At 43.1% G+C, this 25,874-nt stretch overlaps 1 protein-coding gene across 4 annotated transcripts in view; it reads right to left on the bottom strand.

Annotated features, from left to right (window-relative positions):
* Positions 1-25,627, bottom strand: part of LOC138437311 (natural resistance-associated macrophage protein 2) — a 30,793-nt gene extending 5,166 nt beyond the window's left edge. Inside the window, exons 1-17 of one of the 4 annotated variants that reach the window (XM_069584379.1) lie at positions 25,421-25,468; positions 24,862-24,918; positions 15,383-15,454; positions 13,503-13,654; positions 12,681-12,806; positions 11,779-11,898; positions 10,259-10,365; positions 9,659-9,729; positions 9,483-9,550; positions 8,057-8,212; positions 7,244-7,402; positions 6,324-6,410; positions 5,314-5,433; positions 5,012-5,161; positions 4,410-4,483; positions 3,430-3,583; positions 1,760-1,813 (exon numbers count right to left, since the gene is read on the bottom strand). In XM_069584379.1, the coding sequence (XP_069440480.1) occupies positions 1,760-1,813; positions 3,430-3,583; positions 4,410-4,483; positions 5,012-5,161; positions 5,314-5,433; positions 6,324-6,410; positions 7,244-7,402; positions 8,057-8,212; positions 9,483-9,550; positions 9,659-9,729; positions 10,259-10,365; positions 11,779-11,898; positions 12,681-12,806; positions 13,503-13,654; positions 15,383-15,416 (1,632 nt within the window). In that variant the 5' untranslated portion in view covers positions 15,417-15,454; positions 24,862-24,918; positions 25,421-25,468. Of the gene's footprint in view, positions 1-1,759; positions 1,814-3,429; positions 3,584-4,409; positions 4,484-5,011; positions 5,162-5,313; positions 5,434-6,323; positions 6,411-7,243; positions 7,403-8,056; positions 8,213-9,482; positions 9,551-9,658; positions 9,730-10,258; positions 10,366-11,778; positions 11,899-12,680; positions 12,807-13,502; positions 13,655-15,382; positions 15,455-24,861; positions 24,919-25,420 lie in introns of all 4 variants that reach the window. The other 3 variants (XM_069584378.1, XM_069584376.1, XM_069584377.1) reach the window with 3 other exon arrangements.
* Positions 25,628-25,874: the final 247 nt, after the last annotated feature.

Genomic DNA, 25,874 nt, shown 5'->3' with positions numbered 1-25,874 from the left:
TACCATCTTTTACAAAGAATTTTGTCAACATGGCCCTCACCTACTGAGGCCAGACGAGGGCTTAAGAGGTCAGTCCCCGATATCTCCAGAGTGCCCTTGTGAACAGCTTAGGGGATGATGGTAGGGGAGAGGGAGGAACGGTTGGGGAATCTGTCTCTCGTGATTGTGTGCTATGTCACTGGAGGGGCTGAGGTAAAGGTACGGTCAGTGGAACACAGAAGTTTACCCTTAAAGCCGTGTAAACGACAGTCCATTCAGTCTGTGCTTTAGACTGTGTACAAAGTACTGGAAACAATGCCTTTAGGGGCTCAGGTGAACAGAGAACATCAATCAACAGGAATTACACCAAAAATGAAAAGTGCTTTGATTGCATTCCCATTACTGTTCTCACCAAGTCAGTAGCTACAAAAGACCTGGTTATTTATCTCCACCGGACAATGACTTGGTTTGAGATAATCACATGGTCTCAGGCTCCACATGTAAAAATGTCACAAGTAGCTGAAGAGCAGCAGCTCCATGCTGAAGGGACCCATTTCCTCTGACTCCAGAGCTCCACCATCTGGTCTCAAAGTTTTTCCCTCTGAGGGAATGGCTGAAGAGAGGTAGCCCAGTGCAACCCTGCAGAGAGAACTTGGCAACCAGTGACACCAAAGCACTCGCTGAGAGGGAGTGGGCTTTCCAACGCTTACATCCAGAGCTCCTGAGATTGCCTTGCAAGTCGTCTTGGGCATGCTTCAGAAAAACATGACGATTCTGGTAGAAGGTGTTTTTCAGGAATAAAACAGATGGTTCCTCTTCTTTCAAGTTTTTTCACCTCACCCCAAAGTCTCTTGAGAACATCAGTTCATAAATGCTACCATCTTTTTCTATCACTACCCTCCTGGAGGAGGAAGGGGAAGGTTTCTCTACTCCAAGTGCTCAAAAAGAAATACCATCAAGAGAGCTCTGTACTAACATGAGAGTCATTAAAGTCGGGACTCCCAACAACATTTCAGTAAGCTCTCAATCTCTGAGGGAAATCATCAGAGTGATTTTCAGAAGAGGTTAGTGTTAGTCACCATGACCACAAGTGAGTTTTACCATCTGTCCATTTATCATCTTCTTTAATGCTTTCTTACCCCTCTTAACTTTCAATGACATTAAAGTGAAAATAAGTTAAAAGAATCCTGAACCTGATGGAGGTAGACTATCTCATAAGGTTATATTTAATATGAATCAAACCACCCTAATTGTTTTATTTTTTATAATTAATTCAAAGGGTATGCATAAGGAAAGTATTTCTCAGACTTTTAAATCCATTATCTTTTGATAAAGAAAACTTGCATACCTATTCTGTAATTTGTATTATGAAAACTGTATTGCATTCTCCAAATATGTTTTTTTAACATATAGTCAGTCTTGTTAAGAATCATGCATTGAGAATTATCTCACATAAAAATAAAACAACTGACCCTGGGACAGTGAAAGAATTCAGTGCTGTTTGAGAGCAGGTATCAAGCTGTCAAAGATCCTAAATCCAGTTACCAGGTTAGGAGTTCAGGAGGAAAAATAATGCTATCTTTCAAACAAATATGCGACAATGTCTTTCCCAACCAACAGCCGAGTCCTAAATGCAGTCTGTGCAACAGCACATACCTTTGGCTATGTTCACACAGTAAACCATAGAAACACACTGGCTCTGATGGCTGCCTGTGAACAGTGTTTACTTAGGATAGCCAGTGGTGGCTTCTTCGGTCAGCAGGGCTTTAGAGATGCTTACCGTGTGCCCACAGTCCAGGAAGGACATGCCCAGTGCAATCAAACATTGCCAACCCTAAAAGAGAAAATATGGTCATCATTCGCTGACCCGTCTGGAGAGCCCACTTACCCCCCTCACTGCCCACAAATGCACTGCTCAGATGCAAACCTCTTTGCTGTACTAATTTCAATTCTCAGCTCCCTCTGTTCCTACTGCTTTGTGTTTGTGGTGTGTTTCTTTTATCTAACTCTCAGGCAGAATTCCTTGAAGACCACTACCCCATTTCAGTCCTACTCCACTCCTCACAATGCAGGGCAATGACCCACTGGCTAATACAGCTGCAACAGTCTCCTGAACTAAACAGTAGGAATTCGTCTAGAATCAGTCCCCAGCCTTGAAAATGGGTCTTCAACATTTTCTACAGCCTCAGGGTGACTAAGAATGACTCAGCACTGTCATAACTGATCTGCATGAAGGAAGGATCCCCTTAAGTTCTACAGCACTTTTTTGGGGGGCCAGGGTTGGGGGGTGTTGCAGAGCTCAGTTCCCTTACCAGGGACTGAATCTGGGATTTTGAAGTGAAAGCCAGAAATTCTAACCACTACGCCACCAAGGGTCACCCTACAGCGAATTATTAAAACAATTTCTGTCAAGGCCATACTGAGTTCCTTGGGTTTCCTGGGAGTAAGTCCTTATATTGTAGGATCAGTATAATCTTAGTGTGCCCATGGCTCACTGAGGAGGAAGAAAGCAGAGCTATATCCATCCAAAACACAATTTCCCAACATTCATTAAAACGATGTTTCCAATCAAGCATCTACCCTCTGGCAGACCCTGACACGGGGGCTAGGGGTTGTCAGACGAGCAGGGGTTTCTATCATCCAGTCTTCCCATTTTTTGCAGTAGACGTGGTATAAACTCGGCTGTCCCCAGTCCTCACCCACTGTGATTTTTAGAGAAACCTGTCTAGAATAATGAGGGAGATGTGTTGCTGGCATAGCTGCTTTTCCTGGATGTAAGTAATGTTACAGAAGAAGGTGAAAACAGAGAAAAGAATATATCCATAACCCCACCATCCAAAGGCAACTACTATTACCATTTTACGTAATTTACTCTAGACTCTTGACAATTTTTTTTTATTATCTAGGTATTTATAATTCTGCATTCTTTTTCTTTTTATTATTTATTTATTTTGCATTCCTTTTCTATATAGCTTGTTTTATAACCATCATTCTTTAGTAATTCTAGAATAATTCAACAAGAGATTATCACTTTTTACTTGAGTCGTCATTGGACAGCTATTAAGCAGTAGAGCTGGGCAGTGCTGTGAACCCACATGTGTTCCCTCCAGAGATTTGAAATCACAAGACACACCTCCATTCTCCAACCTCATCTCATACAACTCTACTTTCTACATGCCTGATCTTAAGTTCTTCAAACATACTACACTCTCTTGTTAGGAATTATTAGGAATGGAAACCAGACAGAGTGACAGATTTAGAAAAATGATAGCTCTTAGGAACCGAGGGAAAATTTATGGTTAAAAATATTCTTTAGTCACAGCTGGTTTAACGATTTCATGTAAATTGTGTCAATAACCTAAAGACAGATAACCATATGCTCTTTTGGGTCCTTTCTCTTCTGAGTGTTAGTCCCCCTTGACCACCCCTGCCCCTTCCAACTGGACTTACCAAGTAAAACACAAAGCTCAGATAAGCTACGCTGACCACTGCAGCCACCACGTACAATACCACATGCCCTAGATCCTGCACATAAACCACGACAAAGTACATGTTGATGGAACAGATGATGAGGACCAAGATACCGCCTGCGATCCTCCAGCCCCTGTCAAAAGAATCAGCACAGTTATTGGTAGAATAGTCCAACCTGTCCACAAACAGAAAAAGACACTGTGTCTTTTGTGGTCACAGGACAGGAGTAAGTGGCATTTAAAAATAAACGGAAAAATGCTTAGGTCCCAGATTAGGTTAAATGAGCCAAAGTTACACAATGATAGGGAGAAAGAGGAAGAAGAAGAAGAAGAAAAAAACACTATCAAATAATCCCTATTATTTAAGCCCTTAAAAATGCAACAAGCCTTACAAGTGAAACAGTCATGAGTCCCTAGAGATGCAACATGTCATTTAAATATCCCATGTACTTTAGAGATGTATATAAAAGGTATTAGCTTATGCCTCCCTCATTAAGATCATTTAAGATGGATTTAAGATACTTTAACCTTCAGTGGCTGAAGTTGACTAGTTAAAGCCCTAAAAGCTAAAAAATTTCCCACCAGAAACAAAAAATGTGCTTGCCCTCCGTTGTTAAATTCATGGTCTCCATTTTCTTTAATGTTTTTTATACTGAAATATAGTTGATTCACAATGTTGTGCTTATTTATTTTTAATTTTTGGCCACACCCTGTGGCATGTAGGACCTTAGTTCCCTGACCTGGGATGGAAATCGCACCTCCTGCACTAGAAGGCAGTCTCAACCACTGGACCACCAGGAAGTCCCCAACAGTCTCTATTTTCTAAGTCAGAGAGTGAGGGGGCAGCTCTAGCAATCATGTCTTAAAGCACATAGTCCCCCTATGACTTAATTTCTGACTGGTCAGTTTGATGAAGATACCCTTCCTCCCCCACATCTTGGGGAACAGAAGTACACTCACAATCCATTGGCAAATTCACTCATCACAGGCCGTAAGCTCGTAAACGTGAGGATGGGTATGAGAGCAAAGGGAAGCTGCAAAAGAGAAAGCTAAGATCAGACGGGGCTCCAGGGGGTCCTGTAACACCCCACAGAGCAGCACTCTTAGCAAAAGGGAACCACAGACCCTGCCTCACCCACTCTGTGAGAAATTACTCCTGTCATCCCAACAAGCTGCAGGGTTATGTGGAAATCTATAGCATGAACCCAGCATCAGTTATGCTCACAGTGTCTACAAAATTTCTATCTGCCTTGTCTTCTTAATCTGCATAATATCCAACAGTCTCCTTTACATTATTTAATGTTTGCTTCAGTTAATGAATAATTTTGTGTTCTATGTGTAATTACAGTTTATAATTCCCATTCAACAGGCTTAGAAAAAAACAAGCCACTTCTAAAAACCTTTTAGATTCTAGAGATTTCATATGCGTTCACCATAGACCAAGACTGTGCCTCTTTCTTCCTCTGAATTTTCCCCACACCCACACTAGGCTTGGTACCTAAGGGCAATGCAGAATGCCTCCTGACTCAATGGAATGTGAGTGTCCCCAGCTCCCTTCTCACTTGTAAGCTCTGAAGAACATTCAGGAAGTCATTCATTCCTGTTAGATGCTCCACGTCTTGGAAGACGGCCACAAGCAGAGTGGGGATAATGGCAATAGAGCGGGTAAGAATCACTCGGGCAAAGCGTGACCACTTTAGGTTCAGGAATCCCTGGAAGAAAACACAGGAGGATGAATGTCTGGAAGAGGGAAACAGAAAAAGGTCTGGGGAGGTTTGGGAAGACCTTAGAGGCACAGAATTTAGAAGGGACAAAAGGGCAATGTCCTCTTCCTCTTGTCTATCCCAGTCACAGCAGCACGTACCTCCATGACAAACTGGCCGGAATAGGTTCCTGTCATGGTGGAGCTCTGCCCCGCAGCCAGGATCCCCACCGCCCAGATGTAGAGAGCGGCAGGCCCGAAGTAACACCCCAGCACAACACCCTGGAGAGGCAAGGGAGAGAGATCACCTGAGACAGCACCCCAAACATATCCTCTGTCACCTCTCCCCACTCCTGGCTACGCACCCACCTCTACCAAGCAATGTGCTGGCACTGTCCCAGGAGCTAGACTCGGGTCCTGACCTCATTCTAGAGGCTTTCAACCTACATTCTGCTGGATGGGCCCCCATTCCTCCTCAGCCTAGTCCCTTCTCTTCTCTAGGCTCCTAAAGCCTTTATCCTCAACTCATATGTTAAGTATCAAAAAGAAAAATGACTATAACACACTTCCCAAATTATATTCCTAAACACACTATTCTGGAAGATGGTAATAGGAATGGAAAGAAACCTCCAATAAATTTCAGAAATGTTAAATACTATGTATTGTGTACTGTTGGAGGTTCACAATGTAATCAGCATAAAACGGACAGAGAGGCCCCAGTAAAGACCACTTTACTGGAACTTCCCTGGCAGTCCAGTACTTAAGACTCTGTGATCCCATGCAGGGGGGCAGAAATTTCACCCCTGGTCCGGGAACTGAGATCCCGCATGCCACACAGTGCAATTTAAATAAATAAATAGTCTTCAGCCACACACACAAAAAAGACCACTTTACCAGGGATACTTCTTTAGTCTCCCCAGTTAACACCTAGAAACCAATATGCTATCAACATGTAAGTTTGGGAATTGCTGACACAATGAAATCATCTTGTCAGCTGATCTCCTATTCCCTTCCAGGTAATCCAAAAGGCTTGTCTGGCATCTGGACCTCTGAAAAAAAGGGACACTATACAGAAGATATGCTGAGCTCTGAAGTGAACCCACTGAAAAGACCAGACACTATGCTGAGAATCTTGATTCAGGGGCAGAGATCAGAAATCCAAACACATTTACCCCTTTGTAGATGTCCACAGCCAGTGTTGAGTTATCCTCTGGGAAAAGGTGAGTATGGGGGCTGCTGCTGTTTTTACAGACCGCAACCTGGAACCAAAGCAGTTTAGGAACAACTTTTGAGTCCACAACTCAAAGAAGACCACCTCCCCAGCAGCTCACAGACAGAGGGATCATCTAAGAAACGAGTTCTGCAGGTAAGACACTGGACACAGGCTGATGACAGCAGAGGCTGGTGGCAGGTCCTTGAGCTCTGCCTCCTCACTTTTTCTACACCCCCAGGTCACCAAAAGCTTTTCCTTGAGATAGAGTGTGCATGGTAATACACGAATGCTGGGTCATTTTAAATGATAATAGGAGGTGAGGGCCCTTAAACAGACTTCAAATATGAGAGGACACCCAGAACAGGGTGGCCTTATTCAAAGCAGAGCCAGGAGTCAGAGGTCCTATGGGTGGGAAACAAAGGAGTTATCAAAACTAGATTGGCAAAAAAAAAACTAGATTGGCAATCAGGAGTCAAGAGGACAGAGAATTCAGTGTGATAGCCTGTCTAGCCACAGCTTCTATTTTCTGTTGGTTGACTCCTCCCGCCTGTAATCACTAAATAGCAGGACTGGCAAGCAGCCAGTAGTTGGTAAACAGGAAGCAAAAGGGGATGATAAAGAGCCAAACAGACATGAAGCCACCAACAACAGCATAAGGCAACCTTGGTCTAAGGCACACTTCCTTACCTGTTAAAGCTGCGAAGGAGAGTCTGGGCCTGGTCACAGGCCCAGACTGTAAACCTGAGTAGTGCCATGACTTAGGGGCAGCACTGAGATCTATGTCCCCTGAGCTCTAAGTCACTGTCACGTTTTCCTGCCCCAATGCAGCCTCCTCCCTACCCTCACATCCACTACTACACAGGACCCGGGCTTACTTACCACCTGCTCGTTGGTTTTCCCAAAAAATGCTTCGGCAAACACTGAGACAACAAAGACGTTGATGATAAAGGAAACAAAGAGAGCGATGCAAGATTCAATGAAGAAGTACTTATTCGCTTCTCGAACTTCCTGCTTGCTGGCCCGGTCTACCTGTCTGGACTAGAGACGTAACAGCAACAGTCACTTTTTGACGAGCTGGAACAAGTTTCCTTGTGATATTTCACAAGTCTGTAGTCAGCTGAAAGGCCTAGGGGGCAAACAACTGACCACATGAAATGTTGAGACTCCACTTACATCCTGGTTAACTGAGTGAGTAAGAAGTCATGGCCCTTTGATAAATCACACATCCCAAAGAGGAAAAAGTGAACGAGTGACTGCTGAACCCTCAGTTATGTGACTGGAAGAACTGCTGACCTACGAGAACAATCTGATTTCAGACCGAATGTGGACACCACCTTAATTACAAAGGTCTCTGAAATCTTCCAACAAACGACTGTGATGGATTAACTGGTAAAAGCCAGATTAGGCTCTTTCCTCCTGACCTCCATGAGGTCACTCAGGCTTCTGAGATTTAAACACAAGAGACATGATGCCCCTTCAGCTCTTTTAAGAAGGACTCTAGTCCCTTCTCTATGTCATGCTGGTGCCATCTCTGGTCACCTTGGTGATACAAGAGTGTGGCATCCAACTGTGGAAAATCGCGTGCTCCTTCAGGGCTCCAAGAGCTGTGAACCATGTGTGTGTCCCTTGCAGCGAAAGGAAAAGAGGCCATGAAACTGCACAGGCCACTGAGATGAGAAAGGCCTTGCTCACCTTAACTAAGGCAGAATGCAGGTACATGTTGTGTGGCATGATAACAGCACCCACGATGCCCACAGCCTGCTCAATCTGTGGGGTACGACAGCCTGAACAGGATGGTAGGAACATGCCTTTGAGGACCTGGGTCTGGCTGGGTTTCACTGTAACATACTACATACAAACAGAACAGCTATTAGTCTTTTCTGGAGCATGAGACTAGGGAGTAACACAGTACTAGAGACACTGCATCTTTACTCCTTAATCCCCTTCATCAACAACTACACAGGAAATGAGGCACACAGAACCACCCAAAAAAAACCAAGCAGCACAAGGTCAGAGAGTTTAGGACTGGGGTGTCCAGACACTTCACACTGTATTTTAGATATACGAAATCGATGTGCAGTGCTGTTGCTCAGTCCTGTCGCTCAGTCCTGTCCGACTCTTTGCAATCCCATGGACTGCAGCCTGCCAGGCTCCTCTGCCCACGGAATTTCACAGGCAAGAATACTGGAGAGGGGTGCCATTTCCTCCTCCAGGGGATCCTCCCCACCCAAAGACAGAATCCAAGTCTCCTGTGTCTCCTGCGCTGGCAGGCCGATTCTTTAACACCAGCACCACCTGGGAAGCCTGGATGTGTTGAGAATCTAATTAATATTCTAAAGAAATAAAACAGCTGCTAAGGGCCTTATTGATATTATTATCACAATAACTCCTGTGAGACATACCTTAGAATAGTCGATTCTTGATTATCCACACTAATCATGCTCCCATGTTCACCTCTGTATAGAAAAATCACTAACACTTGCCACTAGCATCTGCTGAGACTCACTCAGAAACACTTTTTCCTGGTTTAGCATTTCTCTTGAAGCCTTAGACCAAGCTCTATCATCTACTCATAGAGTAGACACATTTTCAAAAGCCTAGCTAGGACAATAAGCAGAAATCAGTTTATAATAACTGGACACAGACAGGGGCATTACTGAATATAATGGTAGGGTTAGGGTTACTTTTAACCCAACGGAATGTCCGGATTGGGGCACAAACTGGGAAACATGTACTGTATCCCCTATAGTTCATTAACTGTTACAATACAGAGAAAGTCCAAGCTGCAACTACTGTCAACTAGGATGAGCAAAAACAAACCCCTCTAATGTTAACAGCCAAGAATAACCCTGTAACCCCTTTCCTAACCCTCTCCAATGCTGTTCTGTTGCTGAGAATAACTTGGGACCAGAAATTCTAGTACAGTTTTAAATTAGGAGTCCCTGAAGGTCTTCCTGGACACTAGTCTCTGCCATATCCTTATTCCTTTAAAACTGGCCAGTGCTGAATTCGGCTTTTGTTAGCATGTACTGTCTTTCATAATAAAAGGACAAACGCCTTGTTTTAAAAAGCTAAGAAGAATAACAATAAAGCTAATGAATAAGCCTGTAATACTTGCCTCATAGCCAAATGTGAGGGCCATAATAGTGATGAGAAAACCAAAAAATGCTTCCAGCTTCCTCAAGCCTAAAGGGGAAAAGTGCAGTAGTGAGTTCACAGAAGGCAGATTACCCCATAAGCCACATGACAGGAAGCAGCTCCTTTGAGTGACCCCTCCATTCCCACTGTCCTTACCATATTTATCCAAAAAGAGAAATACAAAAGTATCTGCAATGGTGATGAGAACTCCACCCCATAGAGGAATCCTAGGTCAGAGATTAAAAAGGGAGGTTAAAGGAAAGAAACATTGAGAAAGACCCGTTTCCCAGTTTTCCAACAGCGTTCCAGATACATGACACGTGGAGGACTAAGGACTTGGGAAACAGGAACAGCAGCAAGGGGGCCAGACCTTGGGTAGTTTAGGATCTCAGTACTAAGTGAAGTAACACATTCATTCAAATTTTGTCTATAATTTCAGACATTCAGGACACAAAGCTAAAAAGTAGGGGTCTTATTTCTCAAGGGACTCACTTATCAAGTGGGATAAACTGAGATACAAATTATAACACACACTGCCACACACTGGATAACAACAGGTCTGCATAACCTGCCATGAGAACATGGAAGACAGAGAGCCTCCACCTGGCAGGAGAGAAGGTGGTTCCAGAAAGGTTCCACAGGAAAAACAATACGTGAGCTGAATCTTTAAAATTGAAGATGACTTGGGGTTTTCTTTTTACACTTGCTTTGAAATCTGGCAAAACAAAAATTATTTGTAGAGGAAAAACCCCTCACCTTCCTACAGACAGGAGATTGATGGCAATAGCTGAGCCAATAACTTCCTGCATGTCTGAGCCAATGATAGCCAGCTCCACCATCAGCCACAGGATGATTCGTGGAACCTAAACATCAAACAGCAAAAAGATATGGTTCTTAATTAATCACTTCTAAGAACTTCCTCCATAGTTTGGAATACATATTTTGGCAGTGATCCAAAACAGTCCTTTATTAAGCCTTAGGTCTGGAGATGAAGGACCAGAATTCAAGCTTTACTCGGTCCCTTGCTGGAGAGGGCCAGGTTGCTCTTTGTGGTAGAGCCTGAGTCAAGGTCAGGGCAGAGCTGATGCCAATTTCTTCTCCTTCTGTTTTACTTGACAGAAGAATGGAGTTTCCATTCATTATTTCCACTTAATTTTTTGCCTAAAAACAATCCTGAAAGTGTTAGGAGGAAATGAGGATGCTAAGATGGTCAAAATATTGTTCAGGAGAGAATAAAATACTACAGAAGAAAATATCTATTCTGACCACAGCTGAAGAGACAAAACAAATATGAAAAGGTTGGAGTCATCCTTGGTGTAATAATGCACAAGCAAGTAAAAAAAGACAGATATACAAAGGGACTCGGGGCGAAGTGTTGGAATTGGGTGTCCTATAATAAAATCTTGGATCGAATCTGGTCAAATAATCAAACAGAAAGAAATTTAGTAGTGCTAGCACACTGAGGCCAGAAAAAAAACAAACTAAGAAACATGACGTGTAAGAAATGTAAGAAGAAAGAGAAGCTAAAACAAACAAGTTACCAACTTCTTTTTTGAGAGGTATGTAAGAAAAAAAAGCAGGTAAGGATACTCTCTCACAGCCAGGAAAGATTAAACATTTAGGATGAACCAGAGATAGATTAGTACCTATCTAACAATCAAGTCTCTCAAGAGTCTTCTCCAACACCACAGTTCAAAAGCGTCAATTCTTTGGCGCTCAGCTTTCTTCACAGTCCAACTCTCACATCCATACATCACTACTGGAAAAACCATAGCCTTGACTAGATGGACCTTTGTTGGCAAAGTAATGTCTCTGCTTTTGAATTAGACTGCAAGGAGATCCAAACAGTCCATTCTAAAGGAGATCAGTCCTGGGTGTTCTTTGGAAGGACTGATGCTAAAGCTGAAACTCCAGTACTTTGGCCACCTCATGTGAAGAGTTGACTCATTGGAAAAGACTCTGATGCTGGGAGGGATTGGGGGCAGGAGGAGAAGGGGACGACAGAGGATGAGATGGCTGGATAGCATCACCGACTCGATGGACGTGAGTTTGAGTGAACTCCGGGAGTTGGTGATGGACAGGGAGGCCTGGCGTGCTGCAATTCATGGGGTCGCAAAGAGTCAGACACGACTGAGCGACTGAACTGACTGATCAATTAAGTCAGTTTAAAGCTAGCCTACAGACACTGGGTCTACCCATTCCTGCCTTAGGCAGCAACAAGTCCCAAATGTCTAGACACACAGTTACCCATGAGATGGGTGACAAACACTGCTTACCCTGGGATACTGGCGGTGACACACTTCAGCCAGATGCAGCCCAGTGACCACTCCCAGTCGGGCTGCAAGACGCTGGAGCAGGAGCCCCACGATGGTGGCCAACAGGAGAACCCAGAGCAGCTAGAGAAGAACAAAACCCCACCATTACACTCATGAGATAACTGGTGGTTTAAGTTCGGTTGTTTGGCAATGTCAATGGGAAATAGCACACTCAAAGAGCTCTGCTCAGGAATTCAATGATCTGAGTTCTGTATCACATTCTGCACAGAACTTGCTAGGTCACCTCACACCTTTCTGAGCCTTAGTTTTTCCCATCTGCAGTTGCGCTTTTGTTCAAGGAAACTACCTGGGTAAAACAAAACTAAAAACCAACTACACGATAACATTTAAAAAAACAGATGGAAAGGGCTTCCCTGGTGGCTCAGTGGTAAAAAATTCATCTGCTGATGCAGAAGAAAGGGTTCAGTCTCTCGTCCGGGAAAATCCCACATGCCACGGAGCAACTAAACCTGTATGCCACAGCTCCTGGGCCTGTCCTCTGGAGCCTGGGAAACACAGCTATTGAAACCTGCACATCTAGAGCCTCTGCTCTGTGACGAGAGAAGCCACTGAGATGAGAACTCTGTGCACCCCAACTAGAGAGCAGCCCCCACTCTTGCTGCAACTAGAGAAAAGCCTGCGCAAAGCAACAAAGACCCAGCACAGCTAGGAATAAATAAACAAATAAATTCTCATTCCTAGTTGGGATTAAAAAAAAAAGACGGAAAAGCACTTTTCATCTAAGTGTCAGAGCCAATACAGAATCAGCACATAGCCCACAAGGTTGATATCCAACAGGCAGAGCAGAGGAGAAGTATGCTGTAAGTGTTTAAAAAGGAAAGCGGGGAAGACTCCATGTTCACCTTAAATCCAGCCACTGCTCCAGACTGCAAATCAGACTCAATGTTTCCTGGATCCAGGTAAGCAATGCTCATAAGAAATCCTGGTCCCGTGAAGGCCCAGAGTTTACGAAAGCTAAAACAAGAGTACTATACAAGAGAGGAATACAGAACAAAATGATTATCACCTCCAGGGGAAGAATGGATATATGCATATGTATGGCTGACTCCCTTCACTATCCACCCAATACTAGCACAATATTGTTAACTGGCTATACTCCAATACAGAATAAAAAATTTTAAAAATAATAATAAAAGTAAATAAAATTTATCTTGGAGAAAAAAAAGGATTACCACCTCCAAACTCCTGGTCTAACTTGCAACAATATCAGCTTCATAAGAACAAAGGATTTCAGAAGTTGGACGTGGGTGTGTCCAAGTTTCTTTTTCATTTTATCCATTCCTTATCAGCAACCTGGTTAGCTCTCTGTACAAATAAGAGCCCTTCTCTTACCTGCCCTTCCAACAGCCTTTCATTCTAAAACCCCAGCAATAATAACTCCTACCTCTGTGCTCAAACACTACCCAAACGGGACAAAAGGCACCATAAAAAAGGGAACATGAAAATCATGTTTTCTGGATCAAAAAATGCTCACCAGTAAAACTTGGCAATGGTTTTACAAGGACCTTGGTTTCCTTAACAGTTTCTCTGACTACAAAAATTCAGTCTTCAGAGACTGCCTGCCAGAATTGACTCTGAGGTTGCTGATCTTCAGTTGTCTAGCAGACATTGTACATAAGTTTTCCCTAGATAATAATATTTTCCCCCAAGGACGTGTCACTAACCTCCTCCTCAGGAATGGCAATCTTCTCATTAAAGTAGGTGGTAAAGGGGTCCTCTGAGCCTGCCCCGGGGGACTGCGGAATTGAGGAGTTACTGTATGCAGGGTTGATAGCACCAAGACTGGCAGAGTCTCCATGGTCTCCAGAAGCATCTTCTGAGTTAAAACAATCGAGAAGAAATGAATTAAAATGAATAAAATACACTAATATAAAGGTGCTTGGTTCTGTCCGACTCTTAGCAACCCCAGGGACTATAGTCTGCCAGGCTCCTCTGTCCGTGGAATTTTCCAGGCAAGAATACTGGAGCAGGTTGTCATTTCCTATTTCAGGGGATCTTCCTGACCCAGTGATTGAACCCGCATCTCTGGTGTCTCCTGCATTGGCAGGAAGATTCTTTACCCACTGCACTACCTGGGAAGCCCAGTGCAGTTGGTAATATCAATAATCATCTTTAGAAGTGCTAAAGTTAAATCTTTTTAATACCTCAATAAATGCACAAGATCTACCTAACTCCATCTCAATTTCCACTACTATATTTTTAAATTAATTTTTGAATTGGCAATACATTCAAATGTATTGGCTGAAAATTTGAGAAACACAAAAATGCTTACGGTAAAAAAGCTCCCTCTCAACCCTCTTCTCCAGTCACCAATCTCTATATCGGTTTTCAACACTAATCTCACAACCGGCCTCCCCGTAGTTTCACGCTTCTATTGTCACTTGCCAATTTTTAGAATCATTTCATTTTCTTCCCAAATCACTGATGTCCAGGGCTCAATATGTAACATCCCCAGACTAGCCTCACTGATAACCTATATCTTAACTTTTAGAAGGAAACAGGCTAACGGGACATTCTCTCCACCTCCCACCCATTATTTGGTAGGATTTACTCAAAGGATCATTCTTGAACATTGTATCTCCATCAGGCTTCCCCAGAAATGATTAACTTACAAAACACTATCATATTTCAGGCTAAAATCTGTAGCCGCAGAGAAACGACCTAACAGGAACCCTTTGCCACCTGACAAAGGGTTCCTGTTTGGTGAAGGCCTTCAGTGAAGAGCCTGAGGAGGGGGAGGTGTCACCCTTGCGACTGAAGGGCTCACCGCAGACTAATCACCAGTGTGATTAGTCTTCCTCTTGCATTTCGCTGCTAATTTTAAATCCGGCCAGCAGGGGAGCCGGGCGAGGGTCTGACAGAAAAGGGCTAACTCACCAGAAAATTAGGAAACCCAGTCTGCTGAGACCATCAAATGGCTATTTTTAACCACAAAGCTCTAATCTCAGGGTTTCCAAGAACCTCTTGCAACCGCCAATTAGAAAAACAAAAGCTTTCTTTTCATAGGGAACTGACCCACTTCACCTTAAGTGACACTGAACTGAGGAGTAAATGTACAGAAAAGGAATGGAAATTCTAAAGGAGAAATTTAGAATCAGGAAGGATTAGTCAAAGCATAAAGTCTCCTGAAATACTCTACAAGGTGCTAGCTCAGTATTTTCCTGTTCCACTCTTATCTGAAGTGTCTTCAGCAGCTAAAGCACCCCAGAAGTTTTTATACCAGGTCTGCAAGTTAGACTGCCTTTACAAGCACTACTGCTATAGAAACCAGACTTGCAGCTAATCTTGGCTCATCTGAGAACTGGAAATAAAATTGAGGCAGGTCTCTATGGTTATAAATCCATTTTCATTTACAGCCTCGGTCACCAGGTCACCTAAGTCACCTCTGAATGGAGCAAGTCTCCATATAGTTGGCTGGGGGACAGGAGATGGTGACAGCTTTTGATGGAACAGAGGACAAGAAGGACAATATGGTACATTTTTCTTAATGGCTTAAGCCTAATTTCAAACAAAAATGAGTCTATAACACAAAGGTGTAAATTACCATCTGGTATCTTCTGTTCAGGACCCAACACCATGGTGGATACCTGAGTGCCTGAGTTCTTAGAAAAGGATTCTGGAAAAGAGAGAAGAGGAGAATTAGCAAGAACAAATTAAAACAAGTTCACAACCAGTATTCTGTGACACTGTATGACTGAACCCTTACTATGCGAAAATAATCATCGTTCTACTGAATTAGATAACCTTGAAAACAATCACAGTTTTCAGAATATGATTAAGAGATATTTACGGGAAAAAAATGAAATACTAGCAACACTTGGAAACCAAAGTGAAGCAAAAGGTATTTCGGGCAAGTGGGCAAGTAGTTTTTAAGTATCCACGGGAGACAGTGAATGGCAGGGAAAGCTGCCGTGCTGCAGTCCAAGGGGTCGCAAAGAATCGGACACGACTTAGCGACTGAACAACACAAAGAAGGCCTCCACACAGAGGCTTCCAGGCAATCAGTCACCCAGTCTCCCACCCTTTACCTGCAATTAACCCAAATATTTAAAAGACTGACTTCCCACCGTTTTGATGCGCTTTTAAGGACAAAGATCTATAACTCTCTTTGATCTAACTAACAATTTAAGTTCATGTTTCAAGTTTCTGGAGGGTGGGGAGGAAGGGGGAAAGACTTCACCAGCACACTGGTAGGAGAGGGCCACTATTTCCCAGTCTCATCTTTCCCTGAGAGAGACTTCAGCTTTAAGGTTTCAGGTCTCATTCCCCAACACTTCAACAACTGAGAGAAGAGTGAGTGACCACACTCCCCTCAAGGAGAGCCGAGGCACCAGGAGAAAAGGGCACCGACAGCAGCCCACCTGCACGGCTCTCTATCAGCAGTAAGCAACTTACCGGGGGGACGAGGAGTGAGGGATGTTAGGGGTGAGGGGGTGTGGTAGTGAGGGGGTATTCCAGATGTCCAGCCTCCTACTGGGTTAAGGTGAACTGGGGTAGAGGGCTTAAGTTTAAGTGGGCTAAGTTTAACAGGGGGTAGAGGTGGTATTAGTAAGCCCACTGGGCCACGGATCTATGGCATATTCTCCAGTCAACTCCACCAATAAGGTTGTTTAAAAATTCTGATCTACTGATTAAGGAATCTACTTCTTAGTTAATTCTAGACTTAGAAATTATGGGAAAGGTAAACAATATTGTTAACCACCCCCCCTTGAATCCCAGTAACAACCATCCTGAAAAACTGAGGAAACCTCCCCTTATCTATCCTTTACTAGTCTTTTTCCACTCTCGTACCATTATTGCTCTTATGTGAACAGTGCTCTACTTTCTTTTTTAGATAATCTATCGACATATTCTAGGACTTCCCTGGTAGCTCAACAGTAAAAAATCCTCACGCCAATGCAGGAGACTTGGGTTCAAGCCCTGGTAGGGAAGATCCCCTGGAAAGGGAAATGGCAGTCCACTCTAGTCTCTTGTACGGAAAATCCCATGGACAGTGGAGCTTGATAGGCTACAGTCCATGGGGGTCGCAAGAGTTGGACATGACCTAGCGACTAAAACTACAACAAATCAACATATTCTATATCTGTTTTGCCAAATTACAGAATTAAGACCTGAAAGGGGTACTAGATTTCACCTATTTTCTGGAGTATACCACATAGCAACATCTAAATCTTGCTAATTTAGAAAATATAAACTTTCAACTCTATAGTCACCAATAAGGAGACTCATAATAAACAGTAGCCATGTCCTTCCTATCAGTTTGTGCTATGAGATGGTTTTGCCAGCAGACCTCACTACTGCTGACTAAATCCCAGCCCTCTTTCAGCCAGCACCTCAACTAAATGGGACTTAATCTGACCGCTCAGTAGCGGCACCACTTGAATTCCAATCACAACACAGATACTTTTACTTAATTCTAAGAAGCCAGGATAACACACAATAAACTAGAAACCACAAATCCGATCTGGGACTACAGCTCTTACAAGGGAAATCATGAGCTTTTTATGAGACAACTTCCTTATACTTCAATCAGCTATGAGAACATTATTATTAAGATTATCGGGAATTTCCTGGTGGTCCAGTGGTTAGAACTCCATGCTTTCCCTGCAAAGGGCAAGTTTAATCACTGGTCAGGGAACCAAGATCCCACAAGCCACAAAGCACAGGCCTCTCACCCTATTCCCCACAAAAAGAGCATTATTATTGGGAGTTCCCTGGTGGCATAGTGATGAGGACTCTAGCCTTTCATTGCTGTGGCCTGGGATTCAGTTCAATCCCTGAATGGGGAACTGAGATCCTGCAAGCCACACAGCACAGCCAAAAAATAAATTAAATAAATAAAATGGAAAGACATGCCGAAAAGTGTTGAGTGGTTATTTTTTAAAGAATAGTATTACTAATGTTATATTGTTATTATTAAGAATAACTCAAGTTTCTAACTGCTGTCCTACTCATGAAGAATCAATAAACTTCAACTACTTTTGCATGATGACTGACACTTGGTGTTAGAAGGCACAGAAGCGTTCAGTGCATTTGAGGACGATCCCTGTCCAAAAGGAGCCTTTAAACCTTGCATCTTTAAAAAAGCAAACAGTTGAGACAGTAGTGTGTTTTTTTCCCAATATGAAGTGTGAAAAGGTGACAGTTAAGTAATTTTAAACAGAAATATCTCAAGATAAAAATTTTAATAATTACTATTAGTATTCTAAGTGATTGCTCCCATAATTACTTACAGAACTTGTAAAACACAAGAAGCCTGACCTTCTCTGTGAAATCTCTCTCCAAGGAAGAAAATGGGTTCTAGATTCCAACCTGTTTGCTGGTGTGTTTGCTTGTTTGTTTTGCTGCACCATGCAGCTTGTAGGATCTTAGTTCCCAGACCAGGGATCAACCTGGGCCCCAGCAGTGAGAGCACTGAGTCCTAACCAGTGGGCCATCAGGGAATTCCCTATTCCAAATTTCTCATCGAAACACTGAGTCAACAAACTGTAAGCTCCATTGCTTGCAGTGTCTAGAGAACATAACTAGGGCAAGGCATGGAGAGTCAGTACACTCTGGGTGCTGCACAATGTTAAGGTCTCCACGAAAATCCAACACCCATAGAGAAGCAGTAAGTTAATATAAGACCACTTTGCTCTCTAGGACCATACCCCCAGGTCACTTCAGTCATTAAATTATGCTAAGAAAAAGATCAAGTGGAGACACAGGCAACAAGATTCAACCCTGCAGTGCTCGGACAGTTATGATTAACAAGGTGCCTTGACATTCTAGCTCACCCCCAACCACTAAGCATCACCTTCTCTTAGAGCCAGTAAGTCTCCTCCTATCAAACAGCCATTGACAGCAGGGGGGAAAAGGGCACTCACGGGTCAATGTAATAACTATTTTATCCTATTCCTTATCAAAAAAGTTGAAAGACTGTTTTATAAAATAAGAATGCTAATTACATTTTCTGTCTAAATGTCAAAAGTCTACATATCCTTTGACCCAGCAATTCCATTTCTAAGAACGCATACTGAAGAAACATTTGTACAGGAAGTATCAGCATATGCAAGAATATTTCCCACAGCACTGTCTGTAGTGTCAAAAGACTAAAACAACCTAGGACATTCATAGAATGGAATACGATAAACAAGGCAGATCTAAACAGATTGGTAGGAAACAGTCTCCAAGATACACTGTGAAGTTAAAGATATAATTTATAGAACACTTAGCTATCACTTATGCAACAAAAGAGAAATATTGAGAAAATACGCGAACAGAGGAGATGCCCAAGGAGATGCCCAAAACTGGTAATGCCGACTCCAAGAGGAAGGAGTGGAGGAGCCCAGACGAGGTCAGGCAAAAGGAGGACCTCTCATGAAAATACACTGTGTGCAGTTTTACAATTAAAAAAAAAAAATTGCCAAGTAAATGCATCGTTTATTTTTTAAAAACATAAAGATCATGCAGATTTACTCAGTTCCCCAACAAACACCTCAGGAACCTTCCGTTTCTCAGTGAACACTTCAGGGACCAATTCTCTCTGATGGAGCTTCTGCAGTGGATACCCAGAGAGCTGAAGCCTCAAGCTTAACTTACTACTACTTGGACTTAGTGCGCAAACAGCCATGCTCTGAAATTGTGATTTGGAAGTTTCTCCTGAATCCAAAGAAATAAAAAAGTCCTCCTCAGCAAATCCTCCGCTTCACTCCCTAATATGGGTTAAATGGCCCTCTTTCACATTCCCCAAGGCATGTGCTGCTTACTACTGTAATATCATGTTATTCTGAAAGCACTTATTCCCTGATACTACTCTTGCAACTTCTCTGCAAGTCTGAAATTACATCAAAACAAAAAGTTATATCCTCCAACACTTACTAGTTATAATAACTTATGAAAATTTAATTCACAGTAATTCCAGGTGTTCTCTTGGCATTTACAGGAACTCAAGAAGAACAATGTGAATAGCCCAAAACTGGTTTAAAAATTGCCACCAAGGAAGTGTGAAATACTGAGTATTAAATACATATAATTTCAACTTTTCCCCCCACGGCTAAAAAAATGCTTGAATTTAAACTAATATTTTTCTTAGAAAACTCTCTTACAGAGAGCAAGGGTACCCCAAACCATTTCGTTGATCTTAGGAGCTGTTGCAATGGTCTCCCTAAAATTAATTTTAAGTTCTGGAGAGGAATGTTTTTTGAACAGTCCTCTAATAATTCTCCTCATCTTTTCCCCATTATATAAATAAAATCAGAGACAGCATTAGTAGGAAAAGAAGTTTCATAGAGGCAACCATAGAAGTGTGCATGCAATCAGCTGATTAGATAAATATGAACAGGAATGTTTAAAGCTGACTGGCAAACCCCTTCTTCTTCCTCAGCCAATACTCAGTGTTCAACATGCTGGTGACAAGGTGGAAACTGCCAGAAACAGGCGTTAAAAGTCATACTCAAGTTGTTTATAGGAGAATAAAAAGGAGTTGTGATTTTAAAAAAAATTAAAAAAATAATTCCATTTGCTTAAAGAAAACATAAAGATTTCTAGATCCTTCTAAAATTCCCTTTTCTCTAAAGGTCTACTTTAAGGCTAAAGTACTTGATAATCTTACTAAACCATTATTATTAATCTAGCTTTTATATTATATAAGATGTTCTTCATGAAGGTGAGCTCCTGCCCCCGTATGATTGGGAGTCAACAAAACTGAAATATTCCATGGTTCACACAGAGCTCACTGCTGTCTGAACCTATGTTTTTTAAAAAGTATCTATTTACTTATTTGACTGCTTTGGGTCTTAGCTGAAGTGCAAGGATCTTTAGCTGTGGCATGTGGCATCTAGTTCCCTGACCAGGGATCAAACCCTGCCCCCTGTATTAGGAGCACACAGCCTTTGCCACTGGACTACCAAGGAAGTCCCTGAACCTATGGATTTTAATCAGGAATACTACTGGCCATTTTTCAAAATGAGAAATGGTAATTTCCTCTGTTTTTCCACTCCAGGTCAATAAAGCACCCATTTCTCAGTCTTTCCATCAGGATATCCACCTAATTGATTCCAAAAATCTCCCCCAAAGTGGAAGATGGGAGAGAAAAGCTTAGAAAAGTCATGTGAATTTCTAAATTATAATTGAGGATGTGAAGTTTGCAATTGCTTTTTAAATTTTGATTAAAAAATAATCCTATTTTTCTCTCATAAAAATGAACTTGATATAAAATCGACATATTGAAAAAAAAAGACAGGTTGGAAAGAGATTACATCTACTTCCTGACAGAATAACAAAGCAAAAGGCCCCTCTGGTGTTAGCGTAACAAAAAGGCCTTGAAACTCTAATCCTCTCCACCCTAGTGGGTGATATTTCAGTAAGCTGAAAGTCACACAAGCACAGCCAGTTCATAAAGTACAAACAGTGCTGCCACTGTTCAAGGCGCTTCACTTACATCACAGCCTCTCTCTCTCTCTGGCACAAGGTCCACAGACTGTGTTACTTTTTTTTCCCCCCATGTTACTGACTTTTTATGTCATAGTAATGATCTGAAAATTGGACACATCTCATTTAGCCTATCAGAGTACCACAATTTCAACTCACCAAGTTTGCTGTTTGCCACCTGACTTAGACTTTTGAAAATCTGTTTTATGGTTGAAAGGAAAACCTAACGTGGAGAACATCTAATGATTAAGAAAGAAGAGAAAGGTTAGGCAGCAATTGGAGGAGAGAGGGGTAAGACACCGGGGGGAAGAGCACAGTTGATAACAACATCAGCTGCCTGGGTGTCAAAGACGATAACAGTGGGGAGAAATGTGGCCAGGCTGTCAAGAAGCACTGTGCTTTTAGACAAAAATATCACTCATCAGCCAGAGACTTCAGAATTAGAAGGGCCCAATTAGTATCTGTTAAACTGGGCTCTTCACTTTCCCTGCTCAGCCCTCTGAGGCTTAGCCAGGTTCCAAACCTCCTTGCCTGCTTACATGACAGGGCCGCTAACATCTTACTTCCAGAAACTACAGCTTGGTCTTTGTTCCGTCCAACTCTCACTGTAAGCTTCCCCTGATTTCCTCCCAATCGACCGACATTTACAGCACTATTTCCCTTTGACAGCCCAACCTGGCCTTCTGCGCCCGACACAACTATCTCAGAACACAACTCCAAGCATTGTAAAAATTTCAGAGACAGCTTTACCCTCAAGTAAGAAAGTCTATTAAACTAATCTATACCCACTTCTTGCCTCGGGGGGGGAAAAAAAAAAAAAAACATTTTGCCCTATACTTAAGGTAGCTTTTCTCTGGCAGAAGTGAGGAATGATTACCATTAGATTACATTCAACTTATTTATTCCAATGAAAGATACTGGCTCCCTCGAGGCAGACTGACCTTAACAATATTAAGTACATATTTTCCTCAAAGTTTCTTTGCTTAAAGCAAAGAAAAATTACCTGTAAAAACAGACAATATATATAAGATTCTCCAGGCCTCCATCTACTCTTTGGAACCTGCTGAAATTTCAATAGTTAACTTGCAGCCTCCTTTCATTACCTAGGAATTTTATAGACACTCTATTATTAGTAATAAATGGAACCAAAGCAAACAAAAATACCCACACAGAATGACCTACTAGCAATAAGAACAAAGACAAGACTGAGAACCCTAATTTCCCAATCTAAGTTTTTACTGGGAACTGATCCTTACATTAAAAAATGTAAGTTACTCTAATCTTAAAAGTGGAAGAGGAATTAGACAATAAATATATTTTTATCATTCCTGGCCAACTCTTTGACATTCCATTCTGATATTACAGTTTATAATTCTATTTATTGTTTTACTATATCCATGATATTCCTGATGATACCTGGAGGGCTCTTCATGTCTCCAGGGGCCAAAAAACATTAACTGTTCAACATACGTTTGTTAAATTATCAAAAGACTAAATGGCATTGGATGGCTGAGACAACAAGGATCTCAGTCTCCCAACTCCTCATATTCTGCACATTCAAATGCTCCCTGTCCTCTTTTCCAAAATATTTATTCAAACCAGACTCACATGATAAAGATGACAACAATATTAAAGAAAAAGGCTTCCCTCTCTGCCTCAAGCACTCAACTCTTTAAAGATATCACTCCCTGTCCTCCTTATTAAAGCACAAAGGTTTCACAATGTTCTCCACTTGCACAAAGCCAACATCAAAATTTCAACACTATATAAATACTAAATTGTCTTAATAAAAAGCTAGCAAACAGGCCAGCATACTTTATGCAGTAAGCCATGTTCTTTTTTTGTAAATCCAAAGTTTCTCATTTAGCGATTAGTTTCCAATTCTGCTACCTATGTAAACAGCAGTTTTCTTGCAGAGGGAGAACTGCAAGACAGAAATGTCTTCTATTAAAGCCTTCCAGATAGTATCAAGAGAACCTCAGAGAAACTTCTAAACTCACAGAAAGAGCCTAAGTCTGTCAGCAGACATTTCTATCTACATACACAATAAGGAGATAGTGGCTAAAGATGTCTTTGATTTCACAGCACTCACCCAAACTCTTAGACTAAAAGTCACTTATTAATAGAAAAGATGCTTCTTTGTGAACACCAGTATGTAACCTCTAACCATCACTTCATTGAGTCAAAACTGATCCAAGGACTTCCTGGGTGGTCCAGTGGTTAAGAGTTCACTCTCCAATGCAGGGAATGTGGGTTTGACCCCCGGTTGGGTAACTAAGATCTCACGTGCAGCGGGGCAACTACTGAGCCCATGCCGCAGACTCAGCGCATCTCAGCTGAGACCCGACGTAGCCAAACAAATAATAAACAAAAGAAATAAATATTTTTTAAAAATGAACCAAAGCTGCTTAGCTCTGTGTCGTATTCCAAGGGATCACCGCTGATTTCCTAACAGTAGAGTAAGACTTGCGTCAAGCTTCCCCATTCACTAATAAGTGCAGCCAGGCTGCCCAGAAATTCCCCGCCCAAGTCCCATGGCCATTCCGGAAATCTGAGGAACCAAGTGTGCTGCAATCATGGCCTTTTTGGTAGTGGGTCCAAAAAAAACAGTCTGTAGGCCAAGACTGTAAGTGAAATATTATTCAATGAAAAACTAAACAGCCAAAGAAGTTTTCATTTACCCAACACAGCTATCATGGACAGGCAGTACTGCAGAGCTGGAGTTTCGAACCTGACTTAACGATAAACACGCAGCAGAGAGTCTATAGCCACAAGAATGTGAATGGAAAACAGGCCTAGGGGTTCACTGGCAATGGGGTCAGGGGATTCTGAACAAAGAATAATAAGGTCAGAATTCTTTTAGTGTGGAATCTTTTAGGGGAAAGAAGGCACTTACTTACAGGTAATATTAATAACAAAAGCTCCTACATGCTAGGAACTGTTCTAAGCACCTTATGTGTATTAATTCATTTAATACTCACCACCATTTAATACTCTTTAAGATACTATCAATTCCCATTTTAAATATGTGGAAACAAAAGAACAAAGAGCCTAAGAACCCTGCTCAAAGGTTTAGAGAACCAAGAAGTGCTGCAAACTAGTTGGGGTTCAGATTCCACAAGAGTCAAGGGAGAAACACAAGGTCCCCTAGTTGAGGCAATATTCACTAGAACTATGGCCAGCAAAAGTTTCTGGAAACCTGTCTCCTCTTGCCTCGCATTCCACAGAATTTTTGTTTTTGATTTTCACTTTAAAGAGGTGTCACATTCCCTTAACTCCATCACACTTCTTTTGAAAGCAGTGGATGGTATGCGAATATCTTCACTTTACACACAGGAAAACTCAAGTCCAGGTTACTCAACTTCTTCAATGATGCTCTTTGAAATAGCCTGATATATGAAGAGAATTGGGGGAAACCAATTGAAAACAAAACAAACAAAAACCAAAAACAGAACATCCAAAAGTAAACATAGCTGTAACAGCAGGAACCTATGAAACGGAACAGATGTCGAGCAGCCAGCCACCCTTCTCACACACGGAGTGCGACAACGCCCCTACAAAAGCTCCTGAGCCTGGAGGCTGCACAAACCGCCCTAAAACCGATCTACACACCAGGACTCTGCGGTCTGTCCAGGCCCTTCACACGAAGAGGCGCTTCTTGGATGTCGCCTGTAGTAAAATGAATTCTTTCGCTGAAGTGCGGCGGCGGGAGGCCCAGAGAGCGGACGGGGCATCAGGGCTCCGAAGATAAGGAGGCCGAGGGGACCTTGCCCCGCGTCCGTCGGCCTCTCCCGCGGCGTGAAGCGGGGTCGGCAGACCTTCGACCACGGGTCCCGGGACCGCGGCAGGTCCGCCCAGGGGTTCAGCCATTTTCTCTTGAGGTCTCTCTAGGCCGCGGCGGGGAAGGGACGAGGCCCCTGCGACCTCCGGCGCTCGCTTCCCGCTCCCCCTCCCGAGGCCCTCCTCTCGCTCTTCCTTTGAAGAATGCGGCTCCGTCTGGAACCCGCGTCCAGGCCCTCCCAGCCCGCGCCGCCCCTCGCAAACCCTCCTGGAGCCCCGCACGCCAAATACTGGCCGCGGCGCCTGCTCCCAGGCTGGCCCTCGAGCCGCCCGGAGCCCGGGAAAGCGGGGCGCCCGCGTGACCCCTGACCTGGCCCGCTCCCCACCTTACCGGCTCCGCAACCACCTGACAATCCGTCCCGGCTCCAGCGGCTCCATATCCCTGGAGCCAGCGCCACGCCAGCCTACCCCCTACACGCCCCGCGATTGGCCGACAGGATCGCAGCCGCACGTTCCTATTGGCTGGACTCTCCATATTGGCCGTAGCGGCCAACGCGCGTGGCAGGCTGACTACGGATCCCGAGTCTCCGCCCACTCCAGGCTGACTGGGGGCGGGGCCACGGAGGTCTAGGCGGGAGCTGTCTGCGGCTGAGCTAGTGCTGGAGCTCATCCAACCCACGCTGTGTTGTGGAGTCTCCCACCCAGCTAGCAACCTGCGGACGAGTACGTTTCCTGCTGTAGTTCGCCGTGACTTCGTTAGGCCCTGGAAGACAAGATCATTGCTTCTGACACACGGCTCTATGAGAGTTCCAGCTCCACCTCCCGCCCCCAGAGCCGCATCATAG

The sequence above is a fragment of the Ovis canadensis genome, chromosome 3 (assembly GCF_042477335.2).
Source record: "Ovis canadensis isolate MfBH-ARS-UI-01 breed Bighorn chromosome 3, ARS-UI_OviCan_v2, whole genome shotgun sequence".
Lineage (NCBI taxonomy): Eukaryota > Metazoa > Chordata > Mammalia > Artiodactyla > Bovidae > Ovis > Ovis canadensis.
The sequence above is the reverse complement of the archived record's forward strand: the minus strand, read 5'-3'. Positions and strand labels throughout refer to the sequence as shown.